Source organism: Pleurodeles waltl, chromosome 1_1 (genome assembly GCF_031143425.1).
Source record: "Pleurodeles waltl isolate 20211129_DDA chromosome 1_1, aPleWal1.hap1.20221129, whole genome shotgun sequence".
Lineage (NCBI taxonomy): Eukaryota > Metazoa > Chordata > Amphibia > Caudata > Salamandridae > Pleurodeles > Pleurodeles waltl.
The window spans coordinates 898560372-898577004 of NC_090436.1; the positions used below are offsets into that span (position 1 = coordinate 898560372).

The 16633-nt window shown below is 49.0% G+C and overlaps 1 protein-coding gene across 2 annotated transcripts in view; it reads right to left on the reverse strand.

Moving 5' to 3' along the window:
- The window catches only part of VPS13A (vacuolar protein sorting 13 homolog A), a 1844906-nt gene that overhangs the window by 551448 nt on the left and 1276825 nt on the right, over positions 1 to 16633 (reverse strand). For both annotated transcript variants that reach the window (XM_069230089.1, XM_069230094.1), the window contains exon 58: positions 15074 to 15143. In XM_069230089.1, coding sequence (XP_069086190.1) covers positions 15074 to 15143 — 70 coding nt within the window. The remainder of the gene's footprint in view (positions 1 to 15073; positions 15144 to 16633) is intronic.

Here is a 16633-nt window from a genome sequence, read left to right on the forward strand (position 1 = left end):
TGTCAGAGTTCCAGCATAAGCCTGAGGCCTCTGGCCTTCTTCGACATGGGGAAGTAGTGTAAATAGCACTCCTTTTCCTTATACAAGTCAGGCACCTGCTCAATGGTGTCTTTGGCCAGCAGTAGAGTACCTTCTTTCATCAAGATAGAGGACTAATTCCCTGAAAATCGCTTTTGGTGTAGGGGGAATAGGAGGTGGGGACTGTAGGAAGCTAGCTCTTTATACAGTGAACCAAAATGAGATTCACTGTGCAGAGTCCAAGCAATCCCCAGAAGTATCACAGAGAAACAAATGACATCCCAATTGCCCAGTTATTGGGTGGAGTGGTCAAGCAGTTAGGCATATCCAAGGGTAGGGCTCAGCATGTAAGGTACACGTTGTTCAGGCATTGTTCAGCACTCCGTCCATCATCCTTTTGTGTTGCTAGAGTTGCCCTAAGCAGGAAGGGTATGCCCAGATGTGGGTCCCTTGCTCACTACGCCACTGGATTCAAGTTAGCCTGGCTGATGACGGGTGATACCCCGACACCGGTCCCAGGATGCCCGTTTCTGGTTCAGGGAGGAACAGGCTAGGCAGTTCAGGCTGGACTGTTCCCATGGGGAACAGGGCCAAGATTGATTTGCATATGGCTGGTTCCAAACTGGGGTGATGTAGTGAGCAAAATAACAATGGATTAAACCCAGATCTGTGATTGGGGGGTGAGTATTTGAAAAGTTTCAACACTCCATCCATCTTTTTATTTTGTGATGTTGCACTGACTGGTCCTGACCAGTTCAGTCACCACAGATGTGTTTCTGGCCCCCCAGGCTGAGAGCCAGCACTCTTGAGGGTTAGAGACAAAAGCCTGCACTGGGCGTAGGTGTTATCACCTCACCTAGGCAGGAAGGACACTTTTGGCAGTAGCAAAGGTTGCAAAATAGGCAGATTAGGAGTGCCCCCTTCATGCTAGTCCGACCCCTAAGGCAGACAAGCTGAAGTGGACACTACTTTATAAAGTCCCCCATCTTGTTTGGAAGGAATTAGTCCACTAGGGTTAGGGCTATGTCCATTCCCAGTGGAAGTGGTCATAGAAAATGTGCAGTCACCCTAAAGGTGGGCGTTGCATTGGCTACCACCTGGCACTCCCTGTAACACTCCTAAATTGAGTATTTGGGGGGCACCCCTAAACCCTAGAACTCAGATCCCAACAACCTAAGACGAGGACAAAGAAGAGTTGCACCTGCAGAAGAGGAAAAGAAGAAGCAGCTGACCACGATGGACTGCCTGCAGACCTCAAAGGACTCTGCCCAAGAAACCAATTAGTTACACCTTCAATAAAGACTCAAGTCCCCTGTGAGCAGCGGACCTGCTTTGCAACAAGGGAAAGACCCTGCTGCAATTGGAACCCCAAAGACCCGACACCTGAAGTAACCACTGCACTTGACGTCCATGACCCGAGGTGAAGCCAACCAATGTCAACGGGTTCCCCTGCTGCCCAGAAACCTAGTCCAGTTTGGTCTCATCCATCGTACATTCACCCAAGCCGCCTGCAGTATCTTCAGGCAGACCCTCTCTACTGCAGCCTTGTGGTGAGAAAAAACCCGACACCTCTAGCAACCACTGCACCCGTCACCCCTGACCCCATCTGAGGTGGGTCACTGGTGCTAACAACGTTGCCTTGCTCCTAGGAGCTCGAGTCCACCCCGCCAGACTCCCTGATGCCTTACTGCACCCCTGCACCAGGTCGCCCCAGTGCTGCCCGGTGTGACCTGTTGGTGTGGTTCTGATGCATGCCCTGTACTTACATTTGCTCCCTGAGCTCGAACTCGTAAGTCGTTGTTAACCCTGTGTGTGCTGAACTTTGTTTTCCTCCATAGAATAACATTGAGAGAACTCTGAAAATTGCACTGTCTATTTCTGAAACTACAAAGTATGTATGCTTAAAAGTCTACTTAACTGATTATGAAGTCCTTGGGTTTGAAACATATATAAAACAAATTGTTATTTTTCTAAATTGGTCTATGATTTATGATTTGTGTGAGAGTCTCATTTATTGCCTCTGTGAGTACAACAAATGCTTAGCACTACCCTGAAAAACCTAACCCTCGCCCGTACTACCACAAAATAAAGCATTAGTCCTATCTACTTTTGCATCTGTAAACCAATTGGGAATCCAGTGGACTTTCTGCACGGTGTAGTTCTTTTTAGTGCACAATATGGAGAGCCAGCTTCCTACATTGACACACTGCATTTTTGGGGGTCGGTAATGCTATTCTATGGGGGAAAAACATACTGCATTCAGGCATTTCACAGCGACTTGCAGGACTTCTCCTTAGGCTGTGGAGGTCGAGTGCAGTGGTGTCTTTTGGCAGCGGGTCTGGTGCTGGAGTTCCTCATGGTTGCAGGGTGGCCCGTGGAAACAGTCTGAGGCATTGACTGAGGGTCTAGTTGAGCAAGCCAACAAGTGGGCTCAGGTCTCACGAGGCTGGGAGACGTGGGGACATACTTGGTTATCTTCTCTCCATCCTGGGCAGATGAGTGTAGAGGTGTCATGAGGCGTCTGGTTTCTCTCTCCTGCTCACTCGTGGTTGCAGGGGTGTCTGCACAAACAGGCTGAAGGCACCGATTCAAAGTCCAAAATGGGCAAACTGAGGGTGAGTCTGGTGCGTCCGGGTCACACTAGCAACACTAGCACCATTGGTCCACTTCAGCTCGGGCTAGGTGGCTCAGGTACAGTGGTGATGTCCAGCATCAGGTTTTGGCTGTCCCTGTCCTCACAGTTGTTGTCTGTCAAGGTGCCAGATGGGTCCTGGGGCAGGGAAGTTGGCATCTTCCTCTGAGGAAAGCCAGACCTGCATACAAAAGGCAATGGGCTTCTTTGAAGCTTCCTGCCTTTGAATGCAGGTCACCCTGTGGTGCTTTTCTTCCTGACCTCCAGAGAACAAAGGCTCTCACCCTGGGGGGGCCAGACTCTAGTCTGTTGGTGGCAGACTGGACAGAACTGGTCAGTGAGTTCACCAGCAGTTAGTAAGTTTTCAGGGGGCGCTTCTATGGTGCCCTCTGGGTGCATGTATTAAGGTACAAGTTACTTAGCTTCAGTAATGATATATCTGGTAGGGGCATATTATAGTTGCAGATTCCTTACCGTAGAATTTTCCCCCGGGCTTCAGACTGGATCTGGAGATTTTTCGTCGAGCAGTAACCTGTGCGCCGTCAGGTGGCGTTGATCGACTCCACAGGTGTTGTTGTCATTGTGGTCCCTGTGATGATGTTGCGGTCGTATATAGGCGCCACACTGGCTCGATGACATCAGTTTCTTTTCACGACATTCCACGCTAGTAGCGCGGAGCCATGAAGAACATTGAGAATGGGTGCACCAAAACTATGATCCTTAAAGGGACGTTCCTGTCCCAAGAAATCAATGCGCATTTAGGGAGGATGGGCGGGGAGGAAATCTGCAACTAGAATATGTCTCTTCCAGATAAATCGTTAAAGCAGGTAACTAACTTGTACATCTGATAGAGACTTCTACTTGCAGACTCCCTACCTTAGAATAGATACCCAAGCAATACCATCCCCGGTAGTGGGCTGCGAACTAAGATCACACCAAAAAGTCCTGCAGGACCAAACAGCCAAAATAGCCATCCCTGCAGACCTAACAGTCCAGGCAGTAGTGCTTGGTGAACATATGTAAGGACACACCACTTTTCCTTTGAGAGGGAAGGAATGCTTTCAATGCAAGTTGGATCGTCTGGAGCTCCAAAAGGTTGATGTGGAGAGCAGAATCCGCCGGAGACCAGAAGTCTCTAATCTCCGCCTCTCCTGTGTGGCCGATCTAGGTAGCTGGCTCTGTATATACTATATCAAAATGAAATAAAGTGTGCACAGAGTCCAGGAGTTCCCCAAAGGCTTGACAGAGACAATAATAGATAATACTAATGCTCTATTTGTGGCAGTGTGGTCGAGCAGTTAGGCTTATGAGAGGGTAGTGTTAAGCATTTGTTGTACACACACAAGCAATAGAAGAAACACACACTCAATGACTTAACTCCAGACCAATAGGATTTTATATAGAAACATATGTTTTGTTAATTTATTTCTAGAACCACAAGATTCAGTTTGCAGATAAGCACATAAAATGTAAGGTACTTTGCATAGTTATAATCAGAACATTGAATCGAATCAACAATGCATACAGTTTTCTTAAAATGCAATTTTCAACATTTCCTGGGGGAAAAATAGATTGTACAGTTTTGCAGGTAAGTTTTCAACATACAGTTCTTATCTCCGGGTTTTAGGTAGTGCATCGTTGCGGATTCAAGTTAATCCCAAGCACCCACCACCAGCAACACAGGACCGGTCAGGTACAGAGGTCTAAGGAGAGCACAATTAACGTGGGCTCCTTTGGAGATAGAGGTTACTCTGAATCTGGTCAGCCAGCAGCTAAGTACATGCGTCTCTGAGGACAGACCAGGGGGGATTAGAAGAGCACTGGAGGGGCCACAAGTAGACACCAAACACACACCCTCAGCAGCCCAGGGGTCGCCAGGTGCAGGGTGAATACAGGACGTAGGGTTTCCAATGCAGGTCTATGGGGAGACCCTGGGGGGTCACTCAGAGGCTGCAGACGAGGTCCAGGGGGGGGGTAGGGGGTGTCTCAGGCACACCACTGGTCAGACAAGGAAGAGGGCCGCCTGCTGGTCGATGCTGCACCGGGGGTCAGGTTCTCCAAGGCCTGGGGGCTGCGGGTGCAGTGGGCCCTTTAAGCGTTGGATATCTTCGTCTAGGGCTCGCGGTCAGGTGTGGTCCTCTGGATTCTCTCTGCAGGTGTCGTCATGGAGGTTTGGAGGGGTCAACCCAGGGTGGACTCTTGCTCCAAATCGCCTGGGGACCCTTTCTTGCTAGGTGGACCACCTGGACATGGGTTGTGGGCGCTGGGTGCACAGGGGTTAGGACTCACGCATCTGGAGTGAGGTGGGAGTCCTTAGTTATAGGTTTCTTAGGGACAGAGCCACTGTCCTTTGGAGGTCTTGGTCCTTTTGAGTGTGGGGCGGTCCTCTGGAGTTGGCGGAGGTCACTGGACCTGCAGGACGCATCACTGGTCTTCCTGCAGGTTCTTCGAAGCAGGCCAGTAGGGCTGGGGCCTAGCAGTTGTCATCTTCCTTCTCTCCTGGAGTTTTCAGCTTAGCATTCATTCTTCTTCTTGTAGGTAACCAGAAATCTAGTGAGCTGGGTTCAGGGAGGTCCTTAAATCGTAGATTTAGGGCGGTGTTAGGGGTTAGAGGGCAGTAGCCAATGGCTACCATCCCTGAAGGTGGCTACACCCTCCTTGTGCTCACTCTATTTGGGGAGGGGGCGGCACATTCCTATCCCTATTGGTCCCTGTCCTCCAAACCAAGATGGAGGATTCTGCAGGGAGGGGGTCACCTCAGCCCTGGACAGGCTTTGTTTCTGACCACAGAGTGCACAAAGGCACTCGCCCCATGAGGTCAGAAACTCATCTGGATGTGGCAGGCTGGCACAGACTGGTCAGTCCTACACTAGCAGTTGGGCTAACATACAGGAGGCATCTCTAAGATGCCCTCTGTGTGCCTTCTTCGATAAATCCCACACTGGCATCAGTGTGGTTTATTGTGCTGGGAAGTTTGATACCAAACTTCCCAGTATTTAGTGAAGCCATTATGGTGTTATGGAGTTGGTAATGACCAGACAATATACTTAATATGGCTACACTACACTTACAATATCTAAGAATGGACTTAGACACTGTAAGGGCATATTGCTCATGCAGCTATGCCCTCACCTATGGTATAGTGCACCCTGCCTTAGGGCTGTAAGGTCTGCTAGAGGGGTGACTTACCCATGCCACAGGCAGTGGTTTGTGAGCAGGGCACCCTGAGAGGGGTGCCAGGTCGACTTTGCCTTTTTCTCCCCACCAGCACACACAAGTTGCAAGGCAGTGTGCGTAGGCTGAGTGAGGGGTCCCCTAGGGTGGCATAATACATGCTGCAGCCCTTAGAGACCTTCCCTCGCCACAGGGCCCTTGGTACCATAGGTACCTTTTACAAGGGACTTAACTGTGTGCCAGGGCTGTGCCAATTGTGGAAACAAAGGTACAGTTTTAGGTAAAGAACAATGGTGCTGGGGCCTGGTTAGCAGGGTCCCAGCACACTTTCAATCAAAGTTGGCATCAACACTAGGCAAAAAGTGTGTGTGTGTGTGTGTGGGGGGAGGGGTAACCATGCCAACGGTGGCACTTTCCTACAGCCGCCCTATCCCAGGAGTGATGCATCTGTCACTACTGTGATATCTAGTTGGGGCAATTCCTTCCGAGATATGGACCATGTTGGAGAGATTCCTCTGATGTTGAGCCCACTGGAACTTCAGTTCCCACTGCAGAGCTTGCATATGCGATCTGGCATGTTGGACCAGCAGGATGCAGGAGTCCATGAGACCCAGCAGCCTCAGAGTCATTCTCACCAATCCAGGATAGAGGCTGAAACATCAAGATCATAGCCCGAATATCCTGGACTCACTTTTCAGGAGGATAAGCCCAAAACAGTACTGTGTCCCTGAACAGCTCAAGTGAAAGGGGGCATCTGAGAGGGAGAAAGGTGTAACTTCAGCATGTTTATAGTGAACCCCAGTGAATGCAGGAGGTTTGCCGTAGTCTCAAGATGACTTTCTGGGGACGTTTCTGCCTTCAACAGCCAGTCGTCGAGGTAGGTGTAGATTGAAACCACTAACCTGCACAGATCAGCTGCAACCACTACCATCACTTTCTTGCACACCAAGGGGCGCAGGTAAGGCCAAAGGGGAGCGCGGTGAACTGAAAGTGCTTGTGACCTACCATGAATCCAAAGTAACATCTGTGGGCCGGCAGGACAGGAATGTGAAAATAGGCGTCCTGCAAGTCCAGCGCTACCATCCAGGGCAGAAAGGACCTGAGCAAGGATTAGCATTTAGAACTTCTCCTTCCTGAGGAAGAGATTGAGGGACCGGAGATCTAGGATGGGGCAAAGGATCTTGTCCTTTTTGGGCACCAGAAAGTAGCAGGAATAACACCATGACCTACTTCTGGCACAGGGACCCTCTCTATGGCTCCCTTGGCCAAGAGAACCTTGACCGCCTCGCGGAGAAGTGCCAAATGATCCTCTGATAGATGATCATATGATAGTGGCGAAGGAGAAGTGTCAAAGGGGAGGGAGTAACCTGTTCGGACAAGTTGTAACATGCACCTGCCGTGGTAATGGATTCCCAGTGGGGCAGGTGATGGCGGATCCTGCCGCCAACTGGTCCTGGTTGTTCCGAAGGACTAGGAAGGCTTGGAGGCAGAGGATGGGGTGCAGATGGACTGGGTGGACCGCTGGCTCCCTGATACATGAGCTTATGGGATCGCGCATCCGCACAAAACTTGAACAGCGTGTGCAGGTTCGTGGCCGGGTGGAAAGGAATGTGGTTGGGTGCCCCGTCCATAGCCACGAAAGGAGCGAAAAACGGACTGTGGGGGGCGAGGAGCAGCTACAAGGCCAAGGGACCAAGCCGTAGCCCAGGAATCCTGAAAGTGCTTCAGCACTTAGTCCGCTTTTTATCTGACGAGATGGGCACCATCAAAGGGTATGTCCAGCAAGAATTGCTGGACATCCCCTGAAAAGCCAGACGTCCTCAACCAGGCGTGGTGCCTCTAGGCCACCGTCGATGCAACAGATCAGTTCAGTCAATCAGTCATTTCCAGTCCATAACGAATCATGAACTTAGCTGCATCTCTCCCATCTGTAACGGCTTGGGAGAGAACCCACCCAAGAAAGTGGAATCAATAGAGGGGAGCTGGAGTAACTAGGAAACCCACAAGGTAAGTACCAGAGTGCGCTCCAGCGACCAGGAGAAGTGAGGTAAGTACCTGGTTCTCCCCAAACCCACCAAAAGGAATTCAGAGAAGGATACTGCAAGACCCAGACAAGTCTGCAAGAAACCAAAGGTGGATCCTAGAAGAGGAAGACCTGGAAAAGAAGAGGGCCAAGTCCAGTTGACGCTGGAATGTCCTGTGGTGGCAGGAGCCACTACCCACCCGTCTGTAGATGCCATATCTAGTTGATGGTGAGCTGAAGATAGTCAGGAATGCAACCCTGGAGCAGCCAAAGAGTACTTGAGCGATGAAGTCAACGTACCACGCCGGTTGAAGAATTGCAGCCAGTCTGTGGTGTGGGAAAACCACCAACAAGCCTTGGCAAAGGCAAATGTCGCGAATGAAGAAAAGTGGAGTTGCCGGGGACCAGCATGGTCCTGGGGGACTCAACCCACGTAGGGGAGTCCCGGGTGACCCTCAGTGACCAGGAGAGTCAGAAGAAGAGGAGACAGCCCCCAGAGATGACCCGCAGGCAGCAAGCACAGTAGTTGCGGTGAGGCCCAGGAAGCACACTTGGAAAGAAGTCCTGAATTGCTGGAGAAGCACGCAGAGGGCTGTGCATCGCAGGGAAGAGTGCTGGGGGCTAGGGCTACACAGAGCCTGAAGATCCCTTGGAGGAGATTCCAACAAGCCTTGGTAGCTGGAAGAGATGCGGTTCACAGGGGTACTGTCCTGCGTGGGAAGGCAAGGACTTACCGTCTCCAAAGTTGGAGAGCTGGCAGAGGGGACCATGGGAACCACTCCACACCACCACCCGTGATGCAGGATCCACGCAGCTCAGGAAGAGTGGAGATCCACACAGTCTGTTGTTGTTGCAGTTGGTGCCTGCAGATGCAGGGGAGTGACTCCTTCACTCCAGGGGAGATTCCGTCTTGCTTCTTGATGCAGAATAAAGACTTGCTGCCCTCAGAGGATTCACAGCTGGGGAAATGTTGCCGGTGCTAGAAGGAGCCGTGGAAACAATGTTGCAGAGCAGAGTCGTTGCTGTAGCTGCAGATTGTAGGTGTCTGTGGAGTCCAGTTGCAGTTCCAGTGGCCAGAAGTCTAGGTAAACATTGTAGAGGAGTCCTGCTGGAGTCTTGCATGTCGAATCTGAGGACCCATCCAAGAGGGGGACCCTAAATAGCCCTGGAAGGCGGATTGGCCACCTAGCAAAGTGACCACCGATCAGGAAGGGGCTCTGACGTCACCCGCCTGATCTGGCCACTCAGAAGCTCCAGAGGCCTCTCCCCACCTTAGATTCAAGATGGCAGAATCAAGTGACCACCTGGAGGTGCTCTGGAAACCACCCCTGGGGTGGTGATGGACAGAGGAGTGCTTACTCCCCTTTCTACTCTCCAGTTTCGCACCAGAGCAGGAACTGGACGTCCCTGAACAAGTGCAGACCGGTTTATGCAAGGAGGGCACTAAATATGCCCTTCAAAGCATCCCAGTGGCTTGGGGAGGCTACCCCTCCCAAGTCCTGTAACACCCATTTCCAAAGGGAGAGGATGTTATCCCCCTCTCCCAAAGAATGTCCTTTGTTCTGCCTTCCTGGGCTACAGCTGGCCAAGCAGCAGGAGGGCAGAAACCCGTCTGAGGGGTGGTAGCAGCGTGGGCTGCCTGGAAAACCCAGAAAGCTCGTAGGAGTAATGCTGGGGGTTCTCTAAGCGGCCCCCAAGAGTGCACAGAATCATACAACCAATACTGGCAACAGTATAGGGGTATGATTCTGACATGTTTGAAACCAAACATGCCCAGGTTCAGAGTGGCCATTATGGTGCTGGGCATAGGTAGTGACCTATGTCCAGTACATGGTTAAAATGGCTTCCCCTCACTCACGAAGTCCAAGAAAATGGAGATGGAGTTCATGAGGGCACCTCTGCTCATACATGGGTGCCCTCACACGCAGGTACCTGCCCCCTGCCCTCTGGGCTAGGAGGGCCTACCACAAGGTTGACTTATAGTGACCTGGCGCAGTGACCTGAAGTGAAAGGGTGCATGCACCTTTTCACGTAGGCTGCAATGGCAGGCCTGCAGACACATTTTACATTGGCTCCCAGGGGTGGCATGGTACATGCTGCAGCCCATGGGGAACCTCTGGTGCCCCAATGCCCTGCGTACCTGGGTAATATTTACTAGGGACTTATATGGGGGCACCAGTATGCCAAATGTGGGGTGTGTGAAGACCCAGCAACCAAATTTAGAGGGAGAGAGCACAGTCACTGGGGTACTGGTTAGCAGGATCCCAGTGAACACATTCAAAAGCATACTGACATCAGGCAAAAATTGAGGGTAACCATGCCAAAAAGAGGGTATGTTCCTACATCTAGTGTAGTAAAGTCCCCCTTTTGGCATGGTTACCCCTCCCCACACGTTTTGCCTGGTATTGATGCTATGTTGTCTGAGTGTGTGCTGGGATCCTGCTAACCAAGCCCCAGCACCAGTGTTCTTTCCCTAAACTGTACCATTGGTTACACAACAGGCACACAGCTAAGTCCCTTGTAAAAGGTACCCAGGGCTGTGTGACCAGTGAGGGTACCCAAGGGCTGCAGCATGTATTGTGCCACCATAAGGGACCCCTCACCAAACACATGCACACTGCCATTGCAGATTGTGTGTGCCGGTGGGGAGAAAGGGGTGAAGTCGACATGGAATGCCTCTCAGGGTGCCATGCCCACAAACCACAGCTTGTGGCATAGGTAAGTCACCCCTCTTGCAGGCCTTGCAGCACTAAGGCAGGGTGCACTATACCACAGATGAGGGCATAGCTTCACGAGCCATATGCCCCTACAGCAGTGGTCTTCAAACTTTTTAATGCCGCGCCACCCCCAGTTGAAAAATAAAAATCATTGGGCCCCCCTTCAGAATTTTTCACAATTATTTTAGAAAGATGGCAATGATTAAATATGTCTAAATTTATTTAAACATTGCAGTTAAGTACGGTTACCTTTTTAAAACTGCAGTAACCTGCTTCTGCTCAAAACAAAGGCATGTTATCTGTATAATGTTTCTTTTGGCCAGAGTTTGGCGCCCCCCTGGGATCACTTGGGGCCCCCCTAGGGGGGCCCACCCCCCAGTTTGAAGACCTCTGCCCTACAGTGTCTAAGTCCATTCTTAGACATTGTAAGTGCAGTGTGGCTATACTGAGCACATGGGCTGGGAGTTTGTCATTACAAACTCCACAGCTCCATGATGGCTTCACTTAAGACTGGGAAGTTTGGTATCAAACTTCTCAGCACAATAAACCCACAATGATGCCAGTGTTGGATTTATTGTAAAATGCACACAGAGTGCATCTTAGAGATGCCCCCTGTATTTTAACCAACCTTTTAGTGCAAGACTGACCAGTCTGTGTCAGCCTGACACTAACAGACATGTTTCTGACCCCATGTGGTGAGAGCGGTTCTGCTCTCTGAGGTCAGAAACTAAGCCTGCTCAGGGAGGAGGTGTTTCACCCCTTCCCCTCCCCTTTGCAGGAACTGCTACATTTGGCAGTACTTCAGGGGGGACATCTCCTAAGGTGTCCAGGGCTAAAGTGACCCCTCCTTGCAGAATCCTTCATCTTGTTTTGGATGATAGGGCCCAATAGGGAGTGGGAACAGTAAAGGTGTAGCCACCCTCAAGGATAGTAGCCATTGGCTACCGCCCTCTGACCTCTGTAACTAGTATTTAGGGACTCCCCTGAACCTCACCTTCCTGGCACCCTCGGAAGAAAGGACTGCTAAGCTGACCCTAGCAGTGAAGATTCCAGACGACAACTGACTTGGCCTCAACCCTACCAGCCTGTCTGCAGCTTTAAACACTTCTCCTCCAAGGCAGCGGTGCATCCTGCAGGACCAGCAACCTTTACAAACCCCCAGAGGACTCCCTGCCCAGCAGAGTATCAAGAACTCCTGAGGACAGTGGCCCTGTCCAGAAGAAATCAACAAAAGGACCCCAGAACCACCCCGGATGTGCGAGCCCTGTCCACTCTGCACCCAACTGCCCGAGTTCAGGTGGCCCACTGGTCAAGAGAAGGTCTCAAGGCGATTCAGACCAACACCATGACACCTACAGATTGAAAGTAGAGGTTCCCCGTGACCAGATCTGACAAAGATTCCCGAAGCATAAATGTACCCCTGCATCTGCAGCCCTTTGGCCTTGGGGAATCCGATTTATGGTCCAGCAAGGTCCAGCAACGTCCAGCAGGCACCTCCCCTTCCTGTCCAGCCTTTGATTTTCAGGAACCAACCCCTTGGACACAGCCTGCAGCATCTCTGTAATCCCCGGGGTTCCCTCATTGAAAAGCATTGGGCGCACAATGCTGTGTCTGCATCCTGCACCTGGCCGCCCCTGTGCCGCTGAGGGGGTGTGTTTGGTGTTGGCTTGTGGCCCCCACGGTGCTGACCTAAACCCCCAGGCCTGTGTCCTGAAACCGTGGGTACTTACCTGCAATCTCTTTTATACTAAGTCCCCCCAGTACTCATAGAATTCCATTGCAAATCCGACGCCAACTTTGACCCTGCACCCAGCCAGCCTCTTGTTGCTGGTGGTGCACTTTTTGGGTCACCTTTAACTTTGATCTTTGGAAATCCTAACCCCTGAAGACTGGAATCGTAAGTCATGTACTTAGTTGTTTTCTGTGCTAACACTTCCCCCCCAGCACTCTATGGACACCTATGGAAAATGGCACTGTCAACTTTTAAAATTGAAAAGTGTTACTTACTTGTAAACTGCTTTACCTGCAAATTCTAAACAAATTCCATTAGATACATATGCTTGATACATGCTTACAACTGTACTTACATGCAACAAAGATCTTTTGATTCTAGTAATAAAGTAACAAAATATTTTCTTGCTATATAAAAACAATTGGCGTTAGGCATTGAGTGTGTGCCTCATTTCTTGACTGTGTGTGTACAACAAATGCTATGTACTACCCCGACCAAACTACCACACCACAAAAGAGAGCATTAGTATTATCTACTTTATTCTCAGTTAAGCCTATGGGGTACCTCTGGAATCTGTGCACTATACCTCATTTTGGTATAGTAGATACACAGAGCCAGCTTCCTACATCTAGTATTATTTTTTGTAAATGGCTTCTCTGTTCACTTACTATATTTAAGGATCGACAAAGACATAGCAGGGGCATATCTGCTTCTGCAGATATGTCCACACATGTCATATAAAGCACCCTGCCTTAGGGCTGTAAGGCCTGCTGTAGGGGTGACTTATACATACTGCTGGCAGTGTTTTAGGAGACACTGCTCAAAAAGTGTTTGCCAATTTGTGATTTCACTTTTTCGGAGCACCTTGTCACACAGCCTGCAATGACAGTGTGCATAAGGTTGGTGCTGGGTCCCTTAGAGAGTCACAAGTTGTGCTGCAGCTTTAAGGGGCCCTCTTCGGTACCTATGCCTTAGGCACCAGTGGTATCATTTACTAGTATCTTACAGACATGCTAGAGGGTCTGGCCACTTGGGGATCAAGTGAACAGGTGTCTTGTTTTGGGGAAGGAACACTGGCACTGGACACCTGCAGGGGAGGGTATTGCAACCAGAATCCAGCTTCCTACAGGGATGAAAAAAATGCAGGGTGGCATAGCCCCTTTCATCAATTTGTAAACCCACTGACCTGACTAGAAAGACTTCAAGCCAGGGAGTAAACATCATATCATGCCCCCAACTGGCTGGATGTGGACCTGGGACGGCAAATCCAACTGGTTTGGCAACTGCTGCAACAGGGAGGAAGAGTTGGGAATTGCTGCCCCTGCTGGTATGAACAGATCGGGATGCTGCCAAGCCATCTACTTCAAAAGGGCCAAGTTTGCTGCTGCACCAGCTGGGAAGGTTGACATTGCTAGTAAGTTGTGTCTCTGGAATAGGCCCTAAATTTTCTATACTAGTGACGGAATTGTCTATCACGAGATAGTAAACCCAATGATTGGGGCATCCCCTGTAAACAGAGTTGATCGAGTTCAAGCAGACCTTCTAAGCACCATGTTGGTGCCAATAACATGGCCGATGCAGTCAGTGGTGCCCAGGCCTACATGCAACATATACCTTGGTTAGTCCTATCAGTCTTGGATCATTTTGACCAGTGAAGTCCTGAAGTCCTCCAGGGCAGTTGGCAAGATCTTGCCGGTCATGGCCCATAAGGCACGGGTGTATACTAGCGCTGGTGGAGTCAGTATTCGTGGCTGCACTGCCTCCAGCTGGGGTGGAAGACTGGTCTGGCTTCAGTACTGACCAGCTAAAGGAACCCAAAGGCACAGCTAGTATTGGGAGAGGGCCTGGTTTGGAAGTCTGTCTGGAGGCCCCTGAGCGCCATGGGACCCTTAGATGCCCCAGAGTGAACTGGCAGCATCTTGAAAATTTACAGCATAGCTTCTTTGAGGGGTGCTATTTGCTTGCTGGTTTTCTTGAGCTTATGGGTCATTGCAGACTTTAACTTACTTGAAGGCTTGATGGATAGACTTGATTTCATGCAGGGCTGATCTCATGCCTGTGTGAGAGAACTGTGCCATAACATGGAGCAGGAGTAGGACCTCTGATTCAAAAGCAAACTCTATCTATGCATGGTGGCTTAGAGCTTACTTTCGGGTGTTTGAGTGGGCACGCATATCATAGATTTGAGTCATGTCAGACACAAAAACACCATAGTAATGAGTTATGCGGGTTGTGACCTAAATCTGCGTTCTGCATTCAGAGCATTGTTTGAGTCCTGCCATTTTCAGGGGAGATACTTTCCTTAGCACACTGTCTAGATAACTTTAAAGTAAACTCAATGGAAAACCAAAAAGTGACAAAGCTCCAGAACCATGTTGAAGAGTGAAAAAAGAAAGGAACTGGCAACAGCATGCAGGGGTGGCGCTTCTATGCAGCGGTATGAAGACACCGTGGAGACACACAGTGCCATCTAATGAACAGAACATTACTAATAAAATCTCCATATCTAGTCTGGAATCTGGAAATATTCTAATGGTGAGGAATGTGCAGTTAGAAGTATCCATAAGAAACAGCTCTGATGTGGCCAATTTATGACTAACAACTGCCAACCTCCTGATTTTTTAGTGATTAACAGGATCTACAAAAAACTTGGATGACCGGAGACTATTTCTAATATTTCAAGAATTTCTGTCTTGTTTAAAGCAGATTTGTCTTCAATTTATGATTATAAATGGAATGTATCAAAGGATTTTTTGAAGAATAGAATGTAAACTTACTTTATACGAGTTATTTCAGAATGTCCAGCAGACCTCATGACAATACTGACTTCTGTAAAAGGCTTTGGTGCTGTGAAGATAAAAAAATGCATAAAACCTGATTTGAGATGTGTGTTAACATTTCATTTATGTTTTTTGTTGATGGAAATAAGACATGATAAGCGCCAAAGTATTTAAGCTTCAAAACACAGTACACACAGGGAATACAGTACATAGCAAGAGTGTAATGAACTCCCAAATCCTTAATTTTATAGTGAGTAACAGTTCTTAAAACATTATTTAATAAAAATGATAACATTTGATTTAATGTGACATTTGAAGAGATTGCATCCATCTTTTGAAAGCTGGTAAAAAAAAAACAGACATTGTGATACGACTTCCTCTATACATCTCGGAGGCTTAAAGCTTATCTGTTGATGCTAATTTGTGGTGATTATGGTCTTAGTATACCCTAAGATTAAAAGTGCACACATTTTTTCAATAAAACATCAGTGGGATTGACACCTCTGAAATGCGCATGAGAAGTTCCTACACTTTGAATGAGGAAAGGTTTGTTAAAGATGGTAATATGTCTAAAATCTCTTATAAGACTTGAAAAAGGGTAAACGGTACCCTTTTGATCAATAACCATTTTAATGTATAGAAACAAAGTAAGCTTCTAAATAATGTTAAGACATGGATCAAGAAACACCCAGGAAAGGTAAAGTAGCCTGGTGAGAGTTTGACAGAGCAACACAAAGCATCTGGAACTCCTAGCAAAGTCAAACTTATCCCAGGTACCCGAGCAGAAACGTTAAATTAACAAACAAATTATTTAACTTCGGTAACACCTTATCTGGTAGAGACATATTCTAAACACAGATTTGTTATCTTAGAATTTCTCCCAGGCGTCAGTCTTGATCCAGTGAGGACTCCTGCTCGCCGTCAAGTGGCAATGGTCGGGTCCACGTCCGTCGTCAGCGTCATGCCGGCTGGTTATGATGACACAGGACTTCTATAGACGCCTCCCCGATGTGCCTGACGTCGGTTTCTTTTCACAACTTTCCACTGCAGAAGTGCAGAGCTATGAAGAACACTGACCACTGATGCATCAAAGCAAGGGGCCTGAAAGGGAAGTCCCTGTCCCTAGAAATCAGATCGCAGAGCGGGTAGGATCGGTGGGTAGGCAAGAAATCTGTAACTAGAATATGCCTGTACAAGATGAGGCTCTATCGAAGGTAAGTAACTTGTTCACCTAATAGAGACTTCTAGTTGCAGATTTCTTACCTTAGAATAGATACCCAATCAATACGATCCCTAGAGGTGAGTAATGCAAACCAAGATCATACAAGGAAGTCCTGCAGGACCGAACACGCAAAGAACCTGTCCCTTCGGACCAGACTGTCCAGGCAATAGTGTTTGGTGAATGTGTGCAAGGATGCCCACAGTGCTGTCTGACAGATGTCCAGAACTGGAACTTCGCGTGCTAATGCAGTGGTTGTAGCTGTCACTCTGGTGGAATAAGCATGCAAGCCCTCAGGGGATTGCTTTTCTGCCAATGCATAGCATTGGAACTTATGA